This window comes from Protopterus annectens, chromosome 12.part0 (assembly GCF_019279795.1).
Source record: "Protopterus annectens isolate FY-2018-M chromosome 12.part0, PAN1.0, whole genome shotgun sequence".
Taxonomy (NCBI): Eukaryota; Metazoa; Chordata; order Ceratodontiformes; family Protopteridae; genus Protopterus; species Protopterus annectens.
Window position 1 is genome coordinate 1,044,973,921 of NC_056746.1, and position 20,027 is coordinate 1,044,993,947.

Below are 20,027 nucleotides of genomic sequence, written 5' to 3' on the forward strand. Positions count from 1 at the left end.
AGGGGGTTGGCTGGGGGGACACCCAGGAGGTAGATGGGCCTGCATTGAACGCCTCCAGAAACACAGACTCATCCGAGGAAGGTTTCTGGGCTGACCACCCCCCTCTTATGTGCAGCATCTCCATAATGTCTCCAAATGAGACGTCCTCTGGGAGTGACCTGGGGGAACCTTCCCCTTCCTCTAAGTCCATGTCCTTCATGAGGGACTCAGGGGAGTCCAAGTGCCTCCTTTTACACTTTCGTTTGTGAGGGACCTTCTCGTCGGGGCTGTCCGAGGAGGGCTCACCAACGGGGTCCTGTTCCTCTACGGGAACTAACTGGAGCGCAGACGCAGGCTGTCCCTGGGGCCGGACAATGGAAGACAGACCCATATGTGAGGGAGTGAAGGGAGGATCCGTAGTATGGACTGGGGACTTCGAACTCCTCGACAGCATCCTCTCCACCACGTCGAAGGCCGAAGGTGAACCACTCTCCCCTGGCTCCAAGAGTAGTCCCCTCGGCTCCGACGTGAGGACCGGTATCGGAGCCGACGTGATCAGACCCGAAAAGGAAGTGTGCTCCGACAGCAACGGAGCCAAAGACATACTCACCCCTGCGGATCCGAAGCTTGGCTCTCGGCCCCGAGAGCTCAGATCTGAAAGATGACCCGATAAACTCGAGGGCAAGGCCAGCGTCGAAGTAGCAACTACTATCGGCGCCGACTCCCCGGTTCCGAGACAACTCGGATCCGATGGCTCCGAAACCCGATAGTGGATTGGGGAAGGAGCAATGGGTGCAAAGAAATGGGCCAAGCTTCCTCCCGGAGGGGGGGGGGGAGGCAGGAGCACTCCCATCTGCATCTGGGCCTGCAGGAATCGACGCATCATCCGGTCCATATCTGCGTCGGATAGACTCCTGGTAGACCTGGAAGAAGTCGTCAAGGCAGGCCGGGAAGGCCGCCTAGATGACCTCGAAGGTGACCGGGATTCCTCCTCCGGCTCTGGAGAGAAGCATGGAGAACGGAGCCGAGAGGGGGAAGACCTGGAAACCCTCACAGGGGAACAAGTTAATTTAGCTGGCGGCGCCGAAGGAACTGATTCGGCCCGCTGCTTATGGCTCTTATGTCTATCCCTCTCCTTCTCTTTATGTCTCTTCTCTTTACTAGAAGAGTCCCCCTTTCCCTGGGAAGCAGCGGGAGGTTGAGTCCCAGCCAGGGTAAGGGGAGCTGAAGGCTGGACAGTTGCAGCCGCGACTGGCGCCACTGAGGGAGAGGAGGAAGAAGAATCCGGGGGCAAGAGTCCCACCAGGATTAGCTTGTTTCTCCTGTCTCTCAGAGCCTGGGGGTTAAAGGCTGCACAAATCTGGCAGCCTGATGTTAAGTGGGCTACCCCCCAGGCAAAGAACACACTGAGTGTGGCCATCCACTGGGGACAGCTTATGACCACACTCAGCACATTTCAAAAAAATGGCCTTATGGCCCTCGGCCATCACACCAGCACACACCCTGACACACAGTAAGGGGAAGGGAAAAAATACTAATTTACCACAAAATATAACAAAAACACGGTTTAACTAAACTATGGGCTTAATATACACACACACACACACACACACACACACACACACACACACACACACACCAAAAAAAATATTTATCTAAGAAAATACTCCTAAAATCCTCTCACCTAAATGCTAAGAGCTTGTCCGTAATGCTTCAGAAGCCACGGCAAACAAGATCTGAGGACTGGAGGGTGGTAGCAGGGTATTATGCGTAAGGGGGAGGAGCTGAGAGCTCTGATCTTTAGCCTGGAAAGCTGCCGGCTCGGATCCGATACCCACAGGTTGCTGATTAAATGAAGTTAACTACTTCAGATCAAAGGTTTGCAGTAATGAACCTTCGATAATATGATATAGACCCCTCTTGAACTACTCTCAAAACCCATTTGTCTGATACAATCTAATAGCAAGGGGGAAGATTGAGAAAAAGTCTCTGGGACAGATTTGAGGGCTTTGCAAGGAGGCAGGGGGCGGGGATGGTGTAGTAGTCCTTTTGATATGGAGGACTGTCTCTTTTTCTGAAAGGATTCCTGCTTTTTATTTGACCACTCCTGCCACTTTTTTCTTAGAACCTTGCTTGCGAGAAGAATGTTGGGATTGTTTATTTTGCTTTTTGAAAAAAAAAAAAAAATGGAGATTTTTGTAATTTTAGAAATGCCGGCTGAAAATATTAGTAACCCCTGAATGAATTTGCCTCTATAATCAAACAGTTTGAATACCTGGGTAGCAGAAGGAAGAAACAACCCGATCCCCCATCCAAAGGAGAATTCAAAATCTCAGATTTCTCATCCTTGGAAAACTGATTACATAAACAAGCAAAATGTCTCATAACAATAGCAGAAGCTGCAGCCCTACACATAGTCATACACAATCTTTAAAGAATGCTTAGGAACTTGGAAAAGAGTAGCAATAAGAGGATTCAGAAAGTACCTACCTTCTGAAGGCAAAGTGGCTGAAAAGTTCCTCAAACTGTCAACACAAGCCAGATCTACTTCAACACATGAGCCTGGTAGTTTAAAATTCTGAAGCAAGAATAGATGAAGAAAAAATTCTCTTCTCAAACTTGCCAAATGCTTTCCCAGTCTTGTTTTCAGGAGACAAAACAGAACTGACAAAAAACTTGTTAGCAGCATGAGAAGAAGGGGTAGAAGTAAAATGAGAAAACAAATACTTTTTAGACTGACGAACTTTATGAAGTCTATCTGTCTTTTTAGGGACTGAGGATTAACTATCAGCGTTATTGCAAGTCAAAAGCATACCCGAAGACTTGCATAACTGGAGGAAGTGTAGAAGAGTGTGGCATATCCATTTGCAACGTTATTAATATCTTCTTAGGAAAGAGAGAGGTTCCAGCTTTTTCCACTAGAAAAAAAGGTATTCATTCAGGACACAGTCTCAGGAAAAAAGTCCTTAACAGAAGAAAATGAGGGATCACTTTTCTCGAATAAATCAGAATCTGGGATATGTGAGGAAAACACAGAGGAATCCCTGTACCTGTTCTTAACATAATCTGATAAAGCCCCCCCCCCAAGAACTGTGGAACAAGAATTATATTTAACAGTCACAATTCTACTCTGTTCCAAAGGATTCAAAGCCTGCAGTAAACCCTAGCCAAAGAAATTAACTTCTTTCTATATTGTCTGATGTAATATGTCTTAAGTTTTTGTTCCTTTTTCCTAACAACATACCCAAAAGGAGACAAACTCAAGGATGAAGCTTGTATCTGGGCAACAGGTCTTTTATCTCGGCCATCCCAGGAAGACCCTCATAGTAAAATGCCCATGAATGAAGACAGTGGGTGCCCCATGCCCAGTAGGTACATGAACAGCTGCAGGGAATGTGTCTAAACCCCAGTCCATGGTGGTGGAAGGGACTACATCAGAAGGTCTCAAAGAAATCATGAATGGTCTGAGGAACAACCTGTGGCCACTACAGAGTCACCCACTTGTGGCTGAGACATTGAGCCCACTGTGTAGACAAGGGCTCCCTTGCAGCTTTCTTTTTTCTTAGGTACATCAGGAGAAGGAAAAGGAACTGCGATGAATAAGTGAATCCATGTTCCTGCCAATACAGAAATCTGCTTTCTGGTAAAAGCAGCCAGAAGGAGTCAGTCAGAAGTGTTCACAAGTAGCACACACACTTATATTTCCCCAGATATACACCAGTCCCAATAAAACACAAAAGCAAATGTATCAACAGTACAATTTTTCCACAGCAATTCAATAAATAACCAAAAATACAAAAGTAGACTACCAGACCACAGTTGTATGGCAGTCTAGACAAAGCAATAAATTAGCACACAAATCCCAGATCTGATATACATTTTACACAAAAATAATTTAGTATGGAATGAACTCCACAATGGGGACTTATCTGCCAAGAAACTAGAAGAAAGACCTGACCATCAATCCTAAGAAGAGCAGAAGTGCTCTCAAAAGTATCAGGAAAGTACTGAAGAATTTTGGCACCCAGACTGCTGTTTCTCCCTTTGGAGCTCTAACCACAGCAGTCTAGGTACATGACAAGGGTAAGCAAAGGCTTTAGAAGAATGTCTAGCCTTTATATCCTTGACAGGTTATAACCCTTTATAGCTAAGGTTACTGTAGCAATGGTTTATGATGAACATTATGAGTGACTAAAGAAAGGGCTCAAATCCTTACTGCACTATTTCTCATTTGGTGCTACCATGTGTTCTAGTACCCTAAATTGAAACATTTTTATCATTAATTTGCAAATATATACAAGGATTTTAGTACTTGCTAAACACATTTATTTATGGATTTGTTTAGCTTTGTTGAGCTGAGAAGGTCAGAGATATACTCCTGCCCCACCTCCATCTTATTCATTCTTTATTGGCACAGCCTTGTGATCTACCCTCTACTTGCTTCCCCTTTCATCTATGTCCTATACTCCCATTTCCGACCTATGTTCTGGTCAAAAATAGAAAAACAGAAGACACACATGCCCACAAAGGCCTTATAAAAAATACATTTTCTGTGGTCATATGTTGCAGACAGGTGTCAGAGAGGAACACTGATGCCCATATATAACCACAGAGAAATGCTACTGCACATCCTATGGCAACAATGAAGAAAAATCTGCCATGCAGTAACTGATCTTGCAAAAGAGCTATGTGTCACTGGGAGTAAACATGCCAATCTGCAATATAGTTTAAGCTCATGCCCTTAATTTTTACTGATTTGATGGATCAGTGTACTTATGAAATTACTTCTACTGTATCAATGCACTGGGTTGGGTGTTCATTTCCCTTGGGAGTTGTAGTTTGTTTTACACTGTTAGCTTTTAGTCTGCAAATGAGCAACATTTCCCTGATATGAATAATTTATGACCCCTTTTAGTCTGACTGCTGCAGTGGATCCCCTTGTCAATGCTCTGTATGGAGAAATGGAGAATATCATTAGGCAAGACATGGGTTTCAATCCCTTGAGGCATTTCTAGACTTTCTTGCTATCGATTTGCACATGTGCTACATCTCCCTGATGTGTGTGTTTTATGAACCCTTTTAGTCTAACTGATTCAGTGGCTTCCCTTATTAATTCACTGGCATGGAGTATATCATTAGATAAAGCAAGGGATCTGATCCTTTGAAGCCTATCTTTATTTTCTTGCTGATAGCCTGCACATGCTACATTTGTTTTATGCCCCCCCCCCTTGTTAGTCTGACTGCTTAATTGGCTCTCCTTGCTAATGCTCTGTTATGGATAATATTAGTAGGAAAGGCATGGGTTCCAACCTCTTGAGGCTTATCTTTATTTTATCAGTTTGTACATGTGTTACATTTCCCTGATATGTGTGTTTTACGAAACCATTTTGTCTGACTTCTTCAGTGTCTTCCCCCTTTTAAGGAATTAAGGATTTACTGGCATATGGACTGAATTGATGGGGGTGACTCCACTGAGGGCATCATATTTCCTTTTTTAATTACATTCACATTATATTACAGGTCCACTGCTCACACTGATGTCAGGACTGGTGCAAGTCAGTACATCATCATTACTTTACTGTAGCCCACCTCTCTTGTCTAACTTTCACATTATTCTGCATTCATATATTGTCATACAACCTTATTCACTGTGTTTTGCTACCCTGCTTTACCGGGCATCTTCCTTTGCCCTCTTCTGTTCCTCTCTTTGTTTTTAGTTACTGTACTCCAACATCTATTCCACCCTTAGCCATCCATCATGTTTGCCCTTTACACATAATATTTCTCTCTGCATATATATTGCTGTACATTACATCAACATTGCCAACATCACTTTCCTGTCTATATGCATGAACTAGCGATGGCTACCAGAGGTGCTCATGCACATTACATGTTTACTTCAGCTGCTCATACTTCAAAATGGTCATGAGGTACTCTAACAAGATAAGGCCACAGATCTGTGCTGTGGCCACAATGAAGTGCTGCTCATTGCACACAATGGCCTGGCCACATGTATAGGTATTAAGTATCGATACTCATTGCACATGCAATGTAAATAGTGTCAACTTAGTAATGATTATCCATGCAATATTTCTGAATCTCCAAGTTTATGTCAAAAGTACAATATTTGCAAAAATAGCTTGCAAAGAACCTGAAATTTTCTGTGGAAACCATTAGGCATCATGGTTAGTATGTGAAAAGAGATTGCTAGAAGGTCTTCCAGCCACAGAATAAGGATGTAGTTTCTGCTGTAAATGTGGACATTGCAACGCAGTCACAACTTCAGAAAATGATTTTCAATTCTAAGTCTGGTGTGATACAATTCCCATTTTTATTCCCTTGGAAATAAATTTATTCTTCTTAAAAATGATAAAAACGTCTCACTTCACAGTTGTTTAGTAATATGCAGTTTTTACTTCTTGGTTGTTGAATAACATACATCTTAAACTTAACAAATATACATTCTGAAATGGCAATGTTGTAAAGACACAGTGGTTAATAGTCCTTTATTTTCTGGTTACATTTCCTGCTGGCCTCCAGTAAGTGGAACACCATTCCATAAAACAACATTATTGATTTGGTTGTGGGTGTTAGGCAATATTTCGTCACAATATGGAAACAAAAGCATTGTCTTTTTCTGTTTTTTCTTCTAACATCGCTTCCCATCCCCCTCTAAAAAGAGTAACTGCAAATCTACTCCCAATACAACAGGTCTGCTTTCTGCATTCAGCAATGTCCATTGCTGCAGTTTATTGAGTGTGTACCTGAGGGCGCAGTGCAGCAGAAACTGAAAACCCCTCATCTATCACACCATTTTTGTTACCTGTACCACTTTTCAAATCTGGGTATGCAGGGTTAGGGTGCTACTCAAATCCATGTCTTTCAGTGTCACAGGGTGATACCCAGCCCCTTTTACAATGGTTGGCCCTCTTCGTAATAGTTCTATAGTTTAATACAAAACCTTAAAGATCAAATGCAAAGAGTTTCTTCTACCACTTATTTATTTTTTAATTATGCACTCATCTTGTAAAGTGGGCCTAGTTTTTACTGTAGTAGACCTATATTTGTCAAGTTTATTAAACTTATGGTATGCTGAGAAACTGTCAAATTACTTTGTGATTCCATGTCATCCAGCCGTACCATCTGATGATGTATTAGAACGGGGAGAAACAGTTCTGTAGTGGGTTGGCATATTTTTGTAGTCTGCAGCAGATTTTATTACAAAGTAGCCAGAATGCAGCGGTCAGTCACAGAGTCAGACAATAAATTAAAAAGTAAATAAATTAAAGCAGCTATACTCAAATGAAAGATAATGAAAGGAAGCCAGAAGAGGATTAAGATTGTTAGTGAGGTGTATAGTGCTTATCATAGAATGTAATAAAACAAATGTAAAACTAGTTAATCATTGTCTACCAATGGATTTTAGGGAGAAAGTCTACTGACGTGTTAATCACCTCAGTGATGTAATGCACAGTGTGTTTGTATGTTATTCCACAAGGAAAAAAATATGGAATAATTTGTGCATCTGTGAAAATGAAGATCCAGTAAATTGAGCATCCCATGGGAGACAGCTGTTTACTACAGTGTTATATAGAGTGTGCGTCATACTGAAGTGTCAAATAGCTTTTAAGTTTGATAATGCCACAGAGGAGCACTTTATTTTGCCCTCTGTCCAACCCCGTCAGCCATCTCTGATTTTTTTTCCCCAGGCCTTCCTTATTCTTCGTAAAGATTTTGAATTTCTGGTAAATCACTGTGAACTGCAGTCAGTAATGCCAGAGTTTCATACATCCTAGTGTTCAGAAAATGCATATCATTGTAAAACCTGTTGTTCTCGTAACTTTTTAAGGGAATTTAAGACTCATTTAAAAACTGTCCCTGATTTGCTCCTTTGCTCTCCAATAATTTTTGGATATGTCTGGAATTCTTAATTTAATTGAAGTTGAGAGGTATGCAGCTGTCTATTCAACACTGTTAAGTGTTTTTATCACCTTTCAAAGCTGGTAAAACAATTCACTCTCCTATGATTTCTCTTTTTTTTCTTTCTTTTTTCTGTAACTGGTATTCTGGATAAATCCTGGAGTATGTAATTCACGCATCCATGTTTTCTCCCTGAAAGTGATCACTCATTCCATTAGTAGACATCAGTTTATTAGTTTTACATTTGTTTTATTACACTGTTGCCAAGCACTATACACCTTACTAAGAATCTTATCCTATTCTATCTTACTTTTGCTACATTCCACTTGAATATAACAGTGTTCATTTATTGATTATTGTTTGACTGAGTAACTGTTTGTGCTGCATTCTGGTTGCTTTGTAATAAAAGTTGCTGCAGGCCATAGAAAACATGCCAAACTACTAAAGAACTGTGTCTCCTCTCTCTAATACATCATCAGAAGGTGGGTCTGGATGACATGGAATCAGGAAGTAATTGGACAGTTACTTAGCATAGAGTAAACAAAACACCAGTTTATTAAGCGTAATTAGTAAAGGTCCACTGAAATAAATAAATTAACAACTACATGGTTTAAAATTAGAAAGTCCAGTTTACAAGTTGAGGGCATAATTATTACAAAAAGAGTGGTAAAAAATCCTTTGTACTTGATCTTTAAGTTTAAAACTGAGGGAGGGGGGTACCTGTTAGCAGATGTCTAATAAATTCTTCAGTACTGTCCCAGTTTGAATGCCAATGGGTAAACCTGCTTGTACGAGTGCAGTGAGTGTGCCTGTGTGTATGTGTACACACACACACATACATATATATATATATTATATATGTGTGTGTGTGTGTATAATATACATGCACACACTCTCATATTGCAGCTGCAATATGTGCTGAGCAATGACAATTTTAACTTCTGCCATGCTGAATTACATTTCTTTCAGTCAGTAGTATCTGCTGCATATTTATTTCTGGGTTCAGACAAAGCATATCATGTGTCATTAATATACAGTTCTATCTTTATTATTTATATCCAGCCTCCAAATTGTAGTTTATTTGGTAAGTACACACGTGAAAGGTAATCTGATGAAATTGCTGTCAGTGCTTGTATTTCAGCTTTCTTCATGGAATTTGACATTATTTCCATCTAAATACAAAAAAAAAAAATCAACTAGTACTCATTTTTATACAGGCAATTTGTAAAAATTATTTAGCAACTTTTAGCATTATTAACATGCTCAAGAACCCTTAGATTTATTTATAAGTCCCCTAAATCTTCTTAAAAAATTGTAAAACATAGAACTGTAGGGATCATCTACATATCCCCTGCAGATTCTGCAGCAGAGTTAAGATTTTACATTTGGTATTCAGACATGCAGTGAGTAACTTTATCTGGGCCATAGCTGTAACTATGATGGAAGTGCTTTCCTTAACTGCATTCACTGTTAGTAGTGAGGCTAGAATTCATGGAAACCCCCTTGTAGCAGAACCCTGAGAAATGAAAACTGTTACAGGTGTTGAGGTTCAGAAGATTCAGCCATCTTCGTTTAAGATGGCTTAATTAATTGTAGTCACTAGGCTGAATTTGTGACATATCCTTTATGCTGCAAACTTCTGCTACATATAAAGGCCAACTGAACAGATATGAACATTACTTACTTGACTAATCATTAAACTGGAACTTGTCAAATCTCCTGTGGTAGAATCTTAAGCTATGCAGCAGGGAAGTATAAAGAGATGCAGCTGTACTTCTAAATATGATTTATTTACCTATACCATGCAGGTTGTGATTTATGACAAATTCCTTATGGCACTAGTCTACACAAGTGAATGACCATCTGAGGTACAGCTGCTTCTTGTTACAGAAGTCTTTGATCTATGGAAAACTAATGAATGAATAAAAAGAAGTTATGTACTCACCATAACATTCCATCTGAGTAGTTGTACTTCATTTGTCTTCAACCTGTGGGTTACGGATCCGAGCCGGCAACTTTTACTAGCATCAGCTCCAAGCTCCAAACTCCTCCCCTTTCCCATAATACACCTCTACTACCTTCCATCCCCAGATCGAGTTTGCTGAACCTTATACTGATAACCCGACCTGAAAAAAATTTCTTATGACTTATACTGCAGCCCGCAGGCTGATCATATGCCAAGGTCCAGGGGAAAGGAAGGAGGGACGGTTGAAGACAAATGAAGTCCATCTACTCAGATGGAACATTATGGTGAGTACATAACTTCTTTATCTGAAGTAGTTTACTTCATTTGGTCTTCAACCTATGGGACAGAGTCCCCAACTACCAAACTCCTGGGAGGCCCTCAAGGAAGGATATTCCGGAGCACTGCAGAACCAAAGGATGCTCTCCTTCTGGAAGTCAAATCCAATTTGTAATGAGAAATAAACGTATGAGATGAGGACCAAGTAGCTGCAGAACAAATATCGTCCAAAGACACTCTAGACCAAAAGGCTGCCGACGTAGCCATGGACCTAGTGGAATGAGCTTTCACTTGACCTGGAGGAGACATGCCTCTATCCTTATAGACCTGCAGGATGCATGAAGAAATCCAGCTAGCTATAGTGACCTTAGAGATAAGTTTCCTCAAAAAGGGTTTATAGAAGGATACAAACAATTGATCAGATTTACGGAAATTTTTGGTCTTGTGTAAATAGAATCATAACTGTCTATGAACATCCAGCATGTGGAGCTTGTATTCTATCTTGTTAGGAAAATTAGGAAAAAACACAGGCAAATTGATGGTCTGATTGATATTGACTGGTGATGCCACCTTATGAAGAAAGGATGGATTGATTCGAAGGGAAACCCTATCTTTGTGAAAAATCATGTAAGGAATTTTGATGGACAAGGCCTGTAATTCTGAAACCCTTTTTGCAGAGGTAATAGCTACCAGAAAAGCTGTTTTCCAAGCTAAAAATTTTAGATCTGCAGTTGCGGCAGGCTCGAAAGGCGGAGTGACCAAAGCTTGAAGAACCATAATAAGGTCCCAAGGGGGAACAGGATCTTTGACTGGAGGGGCGTAACAAAAAGGTGCCTTTAATAAAGGCTTTACACAGTCTGGAAGAGACTAAAGAGGCAGAATTCTTGCCCACATGAAAATGACAGATGGTAGCCAACTGAACTTTGACAGTAGAAGAACTAGCTCCGTGTTGAAAAATATCAGCTTGAAAATCAAGAATAGCAGAAATAGGAGCCACAAAAGGGTGTAAACTCCTTTGAGAGGCCCAAAAAGAAAAACGTTTCCACTTGCTGCGATAAACTTTCCTGGTCGAAGACTTATGAGCAGCTACCAAAATAGATCTAACTGAGAAGCATAGTCCAGGAGTCCTAGCAATGACAGGAACTGGAGCAGCCAAGCTGTGAGCTTCAGGCTGTCCAGATTTGGATGAGGCACCCCCGAAGGGTGTGAAATGAAATCTTGAATGGAATTTAGGATCCAAGGCGGAGCCAGAAGGTGAGACCAAAGGAAGGGAAACCATATTTGGCAAGGCCAGAACAGGGCAATGAGGATAACTTTGTTCCCCGGTCAACGAGCTTTCTGTAGAAACCTCGGAATGAGAGGTACTGACAGGTAAGCATACAGAAGACCGGGAGGCCAAGCATGAACTAGAGCATCTCTGGGGGACTCCCCCGGCATGGGATTCAGAGTGAAAAACTTGCTACACTTTGCATTGGAAGGAAATGCGAAGAGATTGCAGCAAGGTTGACCCCACTCGTTGAAGATCTGTTCCGCTATTGACAGATTCAGAGACCACTCATAAGGCATCAGAATGGTCCGACTTAGCCTGCCCGCTAGGATGTTGGACTGTCCAGGAATGTGCGTTGCGAAGAGAAAGTGACCGGTGGAGATCACCCATTCCCACACTCTCATGGCCTTGCGACAGAGGGATTAAGATCTGGTCCCTCCCTGTTTGTTGATATACCAGACCACTGACATGTTGTCTTACTGAATAGCAATCGTCCCCAGAGAAAGAAAGGCATGAAGGGCCTGCAGTGCTAGAAGAACTGCCCTCATCTCTAGGACATTTATGTGCAAGCTGGTCTCTATGGGGGACCACAGGCCTTGGACTGTCCTGCCCGAACAATGCCCCCCCATCCGAGTTGGGAGGCATCCGTGGTCACTGTGGCTTGGGCCAGACTGCAACAAAAGGTCACCCTCCAAAATGTCCGGAGAGCACATCCACCATATGAGGGATGACCGACAGACCCAACTGAGTTGAATTGGATATGTCAATGGCAGTTCCAACAGGGACCACTGTACAGCTAGAGTCCACTGTAGAATTCTCATGTGTAACCCAGCACACGGGAGAAGAGTTATGGTCGTCGCCATCGAGCCTAAGGCCCTCAACACTGATTTTGCCATTGGGAGATGAGAGTGGTAGATCAGAGAAACATGCATCCTCAGGTTTTGAACTAGGAAGAATTTGCACTGAAGAGTATCTATCCTGGCACCAATGTAGTCTATCACCTGCACAGGATCTAGGAGAGATTTGGATGCACTGATTGTGATCCCCAAATGCAGGGCAAGTTTCAAGAAATAATCCCTGGTTTGGGAGAGTAGACACCTGGTGGGAGCAGAGAGGAGCCAATCATCCAGGTAACGATAGACCTGAATCCCCTGAAGCCTCAGATGAGCAGCTACCACTGCCATCACTTTGGTAAACACCCTGGGGGATGTGGTGAGACCAAAGGGTAGGGCTTGAAACTGGTAGTGACTGACTCCTAGCCGGAAGCGGAGGAACCTGCTGGAGCTTCTGTGCATTTTTATGTGATAGTAAGCATCCTAACGAGCACATCCAGTTGCTCTCTTGCAGGTATGGCATGATGGACTGTAATGTGACCATCCGGAACTTCTCTTTGGCAACTGACAGATTCAGGGTAGAGAGGTCCAGAATGGGCCTTAATTCCCCCGTTTTCTTTGGCACCAAAAAGAACCTGGAGTAGAAGCCTAATCCAGACTGATCTGGGGTGACGGTTTTGATGGCTCGTTTTTCTAGCAGCTTGGAAATTTCCTGTGCTGCTGCCTCCCTTTGCGTGGGTGGTACATCTGGGAGGTGACAGAGATTTGGGGGAACCCACAAAGGGGCTAGAGTATCCTCTGAATATGATTTGGAGCACCCAGTGGTCCATTGTTATGGACTCCCATGCCACTGAGTGCAAGGACAATCGTCCCCCAACTACCTCCAGAGTAGAGCAGTCAGGCAACCCTTCAGGGTTGCTGCCTGGGTCTGTCCGAGAAAGGTTTTCGAGACCCAAGCTTCCACGGAACCCTTCTGCCCCTGGGCCAGTGTCCATTTTGTCTCCCTCTGCTTCTGGGGGAAGAAGAGCCCTGAGTGTCCCGGGAATATTGTGACTTCCAGAACCACATCTTCTTTTGCTCTCTCTGGTTCCGGGAAAAGGACCTTTGTGGGTTAGAGAAGTGGATCCCGATGGCAGACAGTGTCTTCCCATTCTTCTCACTCTGGACTAATGTCTTCTTGATGGTCTTACCAAAGAGTGTAGCTGTCATAAGGGGCATTGGCAAAAGATGCCTTGAAGGGTTTGGAAAATTGACATAACCTAAACCAGGTATTTTGTGATGCTCAACAAGGCTTACTTTGTGGAAACTCGAGGTTGACAATGACATTAACATCAATGAGAGCCCCTTTCCAATGTGAAGGGATATTCCACAGCTAAGTGACTGGCTAGGGGCTGCATTTTCCATTTCTTCAAACCAAACATAGGTCCGAGCTTCTGTGGAAGATGGCCCACATCTGATGAAGTGTATCAAATGAAAACGGAGACTTTAAGACGTTTATGTGTTTTGTGGTAGTGTTGGTGGTTCTGCAACTGTTGGAATCTGCTAAATAAACGAGTGTTCACTGAAGATTTTATCTGTGGCTTTATTGCTTCACCTGACAGAGGCGCTAGTGTGGATTACATTTTACTTAAGCCTTATATTATTTTAATGAGAAACCTCTGTGGACGTTCCATTTGTTGGATATGCCTGGTTAGGTACATACCAAAGCGGGCATCATACTCATTGAAAGGTCTGATGAATGCCAAGTACAATGGAACAATGACTTCATTGGATCTTGATGCCATACCTTTGTTTATAAGTTGCGCAACATAGAATGATTTCCTCAATACTGTAGACACATGATGGTCAAAGGATAGCTTACTGTCTATGTGTGTCCCTAAGTCCCTGACTAGTGGGTCAACTCTAAGGGTTGTGTTGTCAATATGATAGTTACCAGGGTGGATGACTTCCAGAAGGATACTTTTATGCATTTCTTGGCATTTAGTTTTAGTCCATGGCTCTGACAGCAGTTGTTTGTCTCTGTCAGCCCTTCACAGAGAACATTTGTGTTGGTGTGGGATTCGATGACAGTTCCTAATCTGCAACCAGAAACCACTGACAATAGCCTTGAGTTCACAGAAGTAAATGCCAAAAAGGAGCGGTCCAAGCTCTGATCCCTGAGGGATTCCACTTCTGATTGGCCTCTTTCTAGAGGTGGAATCCCCAATTCTAACTTCCTGGGTCCTGTCTGTGAGGCACTTGGCTATCCACCGGGTGACATACAGGTTTGGACCTAACCTCTTGAGTTTGTCAACAATGCCCAAGTGGGGTACTGTGTCAAATTCCTTGGCCGGGTCATGGTAGGCAGTGTGAGCCATTTTGCCCTCATACATTGCTTTGGTGACCTTCTCGTAGAAGCCCACCAGGTTAAGAAAGCATGATCTGCCCTTGATGAAATCAAACTGGGTTGGGTCCATTGTCTAGAGATTTACTATATCATTACTGATACTGCAGCTGTTAACATGCTTGTATAGGGTTTCTGTGACAAGTTCTCCATAGGCAGCAGTGTTCTCAGGGTTTATGGGGACTTAAACTTTTGCCAGGTTATCACTTAATAGCAGGAAGTTAGCCTTAGAGTAGTTCCTGAATATTCCAGGGTTAGCTAGGGATCCAGATTTTATTTTTACTTCAAAGGAGACCATTCTGTGGTCTGACTTTACCAGGGAAGACATTATACTAGAGGGTGTGCAGCACTCTCCCATATTAGTAAAGACCAGATCCAGTATGGTTGCACCCCTTAAGTTAGTGTACTGACAACCTGGTCCAGGGAGTTTGTGTTTACAAAATCCAGGAATCTCTATGCCTGTACATTTGGTGTTGTATAGGATTCCTAGTTAATAGTGGGGTAATTAAAGTTCATGGGTTCATAGGTTGGTACTAGGCTATCAGCCCTAGGGCCTATAGAAGCCTAGCCATAACAATTCCCTGGCTATTTCTTCCCACATTATTTACTTTCCTGGACCCCTGTCTAGCAGGGCGACTGACGTGATCCCTGGGGTGAATTTCCTTTCTCCCATCCAATCGTCAAGGTTCCTCTTGAAGAGGTCCAAAGAGGCACTCTGCTTGACATGTATGAGCAATCTGTTCCAGAGTCTGGGGAGTCTCTGGGTCAGGAACCTATCCCTCCAGCATGTTTTGTTTATTGTGATGACAAGGTTTAGATCCCTGGAGCGTGTAGCTCTGAGGGATTGGGATTTCTTTAAGTGTAGCATGTCCAACAGCTCTGGGTTTGACATGGCCTTGTATGTTAAGCAGAGATCGCCTCTGAGTAGACGATATGTGACAGAGTATAGCTGGAGTTTTTTAAGGCAGTCAGCGTAGGGCATCTGCTTTAGGCCTGTGATTCTTTTAGTGAGATATTTCTGAGGCCTTTCCAGTTGTTGCAGATGTCTTGAGAGGTACATACCAAATGGGGCATTGTATTCTATAATGGGTCTAATGAGGGATGAGTACAGTGGGACAATGACCTCCTTTTTTCTGGATGAAAAGCCCTTCGTGATGAGGTGTGCCACATAGAAGGATTTCCTGACTGTTGTGGCGATGTGGTTATCGAAGGTGAGACCACTGTCCACCTGTGTCCCTAAGTATCTTATCACACTTTCTGTGTTTAGTGTACTGCCACCTATATGGTAATTCATGGATACATGTTTTTTCCCAAAGGGGATAACAATACATTTCTTGGCATTGAGCTTGAGCCCATGGCTCTGGCACCAAGCATCTGTTTCTGTAAGGCCCTTTTGTAGAGTATCCACATCATTTGGGGATTTAATAATGGCTCCCAGTTTGCAGTCATCTGCAAACTTTGTTAGCCAGAGTCCCTTAGTGTTGACCTGTACTTTAGAGAAGTAGATGCCAAACAAGAGCGGCCCCAGGACTGAACTCTGAGGTACTCCACTTGTCACTTGTCTGAAGCTGGATTTGGAGTCGGCTACTTTTACAGTGTGGGTTCTATCAGTAAGCCATTTAGCAACCCATTGGGTGACATAGGGATTAATGCCCAACTTAGTAAGTTTATCTATGATTCCAGAGTGGGGGATGGTGTCAAAGGCCTTGGCAAGGTCTAGATAGGCTGTGTGGACCACCTTACCCTTGTCCATGGCTCTGGAGACTGATTCAAAGAAGTCAATCAGGTTCAGGAGACAAGATCGGCCCTTCACAAACCCAAACTGGGTGGGGTCCAGTGTTTGAAGGTTGCCAATGTCTTTGTTTATAAGTTCCATGATAATACGCTCCATGGCCTTGCAGATAAGGCTTGTCAGACTGATGGGACAGTAGTTTCCGGGATCCAAGGTGGATCCCCCCTTGTGGATTGGGATAACTGTAGCTCTGCGCCACTCAGTGGGCACGAAACCTGAGGTGAGGCTATGATTAAACATGACACTTAGGTGAGGTGCCAGTTCATATTGTAGTTCGTGTAGTACACAGCCCGGGATGTCATCTGGTCCCATGGATGCTGTATTCTTGGCTTTAGAGAGTGCGTTTTGTACCTGTGTGGCCGTTATTACTGGAATTTGGCAATCTTCCGGTATTGAGATGGGCCATTTAGGGGGTGAGAGGGGGGTGAAGTTGGCACTGAATCGATCTGCCAGTATATTGGCAATATCCTTCGGATCAGTATATTTAATGCCATTCTGTTTTAGCTCAGAGCAGATCTGAGCATTGCCATTTAGATTCTTGACATAGTTATAGAATGCTTTGTGGTTGTCTTTGGAATCTTTGGCATTTTCGTAACTAGCTTTGGAGGATTTTATGAGGCATCTCAGTTTCTTACTGAGGCTAGTAAGGGAGTTTTTTGCATCCTGGGATTTTCCTCTTTTCTGCAAAAGTTTCTTCCTTTTATTGTAAAGTTTGTTTATGGCAGGGGACCACCAGATTGGCTTCCTTTTTTTGGATGAGAGCATTTTGGTTCTATTTGGGATGGCACGATTCATGCATGAGTGGATGTGCTCGTACAGTGCCTTAGTGTAGGATTCAGCAGTTGAACTTTCAGTTCTCGTCTGCATGGGTGTCATGAAGTTTGTCACTTCTGACTTGAGTAGCATGAAGTTGGCTTTGGAGAAGTTTTTTATGGTGGTTTCTTTACTGGGGGGTGGGGGTGGGATGTGGATGTTAAGGGTGATTAGCTTATGGTCAGACCTGACTAACGAGGGGGTGACCATAGGTATGGAGCATTGATTTCCCATGTTGGTAAAAGTCACCCATGAATATGGTATTGAGTTGGATGGTGAGATTTCCAATAAGTTTAAATACATGGTATGGGTTTCCTGGGTCATAGAGGGGGACCTATAGCTTGCAAGGAAGTGGTATTGGATTTTGCTGAAGGTGATTTGGACATGGAGTAGCTCAAGTGCATTGTCCTATTTGACCAGGCTTGAGATATATTTATTTTTGATGTAAATAGACACCCCTCCACCTTTAGTCCCTGTCTGTGTAGTAGCTGGTCTAAATGTGTGGATGGCATTACAACCTTGCAGCGTCTGTGTGTACTCCATGGCTTTAAACAATGTCTCAGTGATCACCCAGACATCAGCATTCTGTAGGGTGAAGACAACTTCTAGGGAGTGGAGTTTTTTTGTTTAGACTCCTAGCATTGAGCAGTAATACCTTTAGATTTTTTTGGTTTTCATTTCGTACATCGGAAGTACTTTCAGTTTGGCATTGCCTAAAAATCATACTATGGGGGAAAACAATGTTTTAGCTAATATTTGAAAGCATTGAGGGGAGATGTGCAGACCATCACTGTCAAAGCAGCGTGGTCTGTTAACCATTTCCTTCCATGTTGACAAATACTGCACCTCCTTAGAATGACACCAGAAACTAAGCCAGTTACTAAAGTCATTCATCTTTTGTTCATATTGTGGTATCTTACTTATTTATTGACATTTGTTTACCGGGAAAGTCCACTGGGCCACAGTGAGCCCATTTTCAGTGAAGGCCTGGGGAGAAAAGCTCCAAGACAAGTAACAAAATACAATATTAAAATACAATAGAAGCAATGAAGCAATACTAAAAACAATATTAAAAACAGCAGTTGCAATGAAGCACAACATAAAAAGCAAAACATTTCAGAATAATAATAGGAACAATTTTAATGAGCAGGTTCTACCGTACATAGTGGAGTCAGGTGTTACAGGTTCTAAGACACAAGCAGTTGAAATGAGGATATAATACAAATAAGTATTGTAGAATTACATAGTTCCAGTGGAAATTCAGGCATGAAGTAGCTGTAAGGGAAAGAGAGCTAGTTGCAGGAGGAATCAGTGTAGACATTTCCAGTCAGTAGAAGTGTGGGAAAAAATTAATTTAGGCAAATTCAAGTGAAGGTATTGGACGAGAGATAGAATTTAGGCAACTTCTGGTAAAGCTATAGAACAAGAGAAAGAATGGCTCAAAAGGTTAGAAGGTGTAGAAACAATGCAAGGTAGTTAGAGAGGCTAGTATTGCATTGGAGGCCAGCTGAGACTGAAGGGGAGTAAAGGAAAAGTAATGGCTTCATGGGTGGTAGGATGTGCCTTTGTGCAGTTACATATCCAATTGGAGAGGAGATGATTGTGTAGGGTGATTTTAAAGTTAGAGGGATGTTGTTCACTGCATATAGAGGAGGGGAGGTTATTCCGAAATCTGGACATGGTTCAAGAGTATAGTAGTTTACCTGCCGGTAGGTTTGGTTTATGAATTTGGTGTCGGTGTTCTGAACATAGTGGCCTGAGAAGGGAGTAAGGGGCAAGTAAGGAGCTAAGGGCAAGGCAGTCTTGTGGTTTATAGATAAGTTTGTGTGAAGTGATTAGCTGCAAGAGTAATAGGTAATGGAGGAATTCTAGCCATTGTTGTTTTCTTAAAGCACTACAGTGATGGGAGGAGTGACACCTGCCTGTAGCGAATTTGGCAATCTTGTTGTAGCAGGTTTCTAGTTTGAATTTCAGGGAAGACTGTAAATTAATTAACAAGGGTCCATCATAGGTTAATGAAGGTAGGAGATAGGAGGAAGGCTAAAGCTTGTCTGGTTGGTGAGGAGAGGAAATAGAAGTTATGTTCTTACCATAACGTTCCATGTTAGTTGTCTTCTTCTCGCCTTCTTTCTTGCTGGATGGGTTCGGAGCCGATCCTCGGCTCCGACTCGGCCACTCTAAAAGCTCGAGAGTTGGTTCCACCGGCTCGAGGCTCCCCTTATATCCCACAATGCTAGGCGGTAATACCTCAGATCTCGTTTGTAAGCTAGGCCCAGCCAGGAGAAAATCCAGAAACACTGGAAAGGGGAAACCCACCTCTATAAGATGACAGAAGGAAGGTGACCTACAACCTGATGAGGGAATATATACATAACATAGTATATACATATACAAATAGAGGTGGTAGGAAAAAAAGGTCACAATCAAACTCCTCTAGGTCTGTCCAGGCTAGGGGGAAGGAGGGTGGGGCGAAGAAAGAAGCGAGAAGAAGACAACTAACATGGAACGTTATGGTAAGAACATAACTTCTATATGTTAAGTTGTCCATCTCGCCTTCATTCTTGCTGGATGGGACCACGTCCCTAGCACCTTGTCCCGGGTGGCCTATCGGAACAGACTCTTGAGTACAGTGGAACCAAAATTAGCTCTGTGTCTAGAAGCTAAGTCCAACTTATAATGAGAAATGAAAGTGTGAGGAGTAGCCCATGTAGCTGCGCTGGAAATCGTATCAATAGGCAGCCTGTCTTGGAAAGCTATAGAAGTAGCCAAAGCTCTAGTTGAATGAGCCTTAGGTTTGT

General features: G+C 42.8%; 1 protein-coding gene across 1 annotated transcript in view; it reads right to left on the reverse strand.

Annotated features, from left to right (window-relative positions):
- Positions 1-6,370: 6,370 nt before the first annotated feature.
- Positions 6,371-20,027, reverse strand: part of SPO11 (SPO11 initiator of meiotic double stranded breaks) — a 1,671,983-nt gene continuing 1,658,326 nt past the window's right edge. The window contains exon 15 of the mRNA XM_044090058.1: positions 6,371-9,071. Within this exon, the coding sequence (XP_043945993.1) occupies positions 8,952-9,071 (120 nt within the window). The 3' untranslated portion in view covers positions 6,371-8,951. The remainder of the gene's footprint in view (positions 9,072-20,027) is intronic.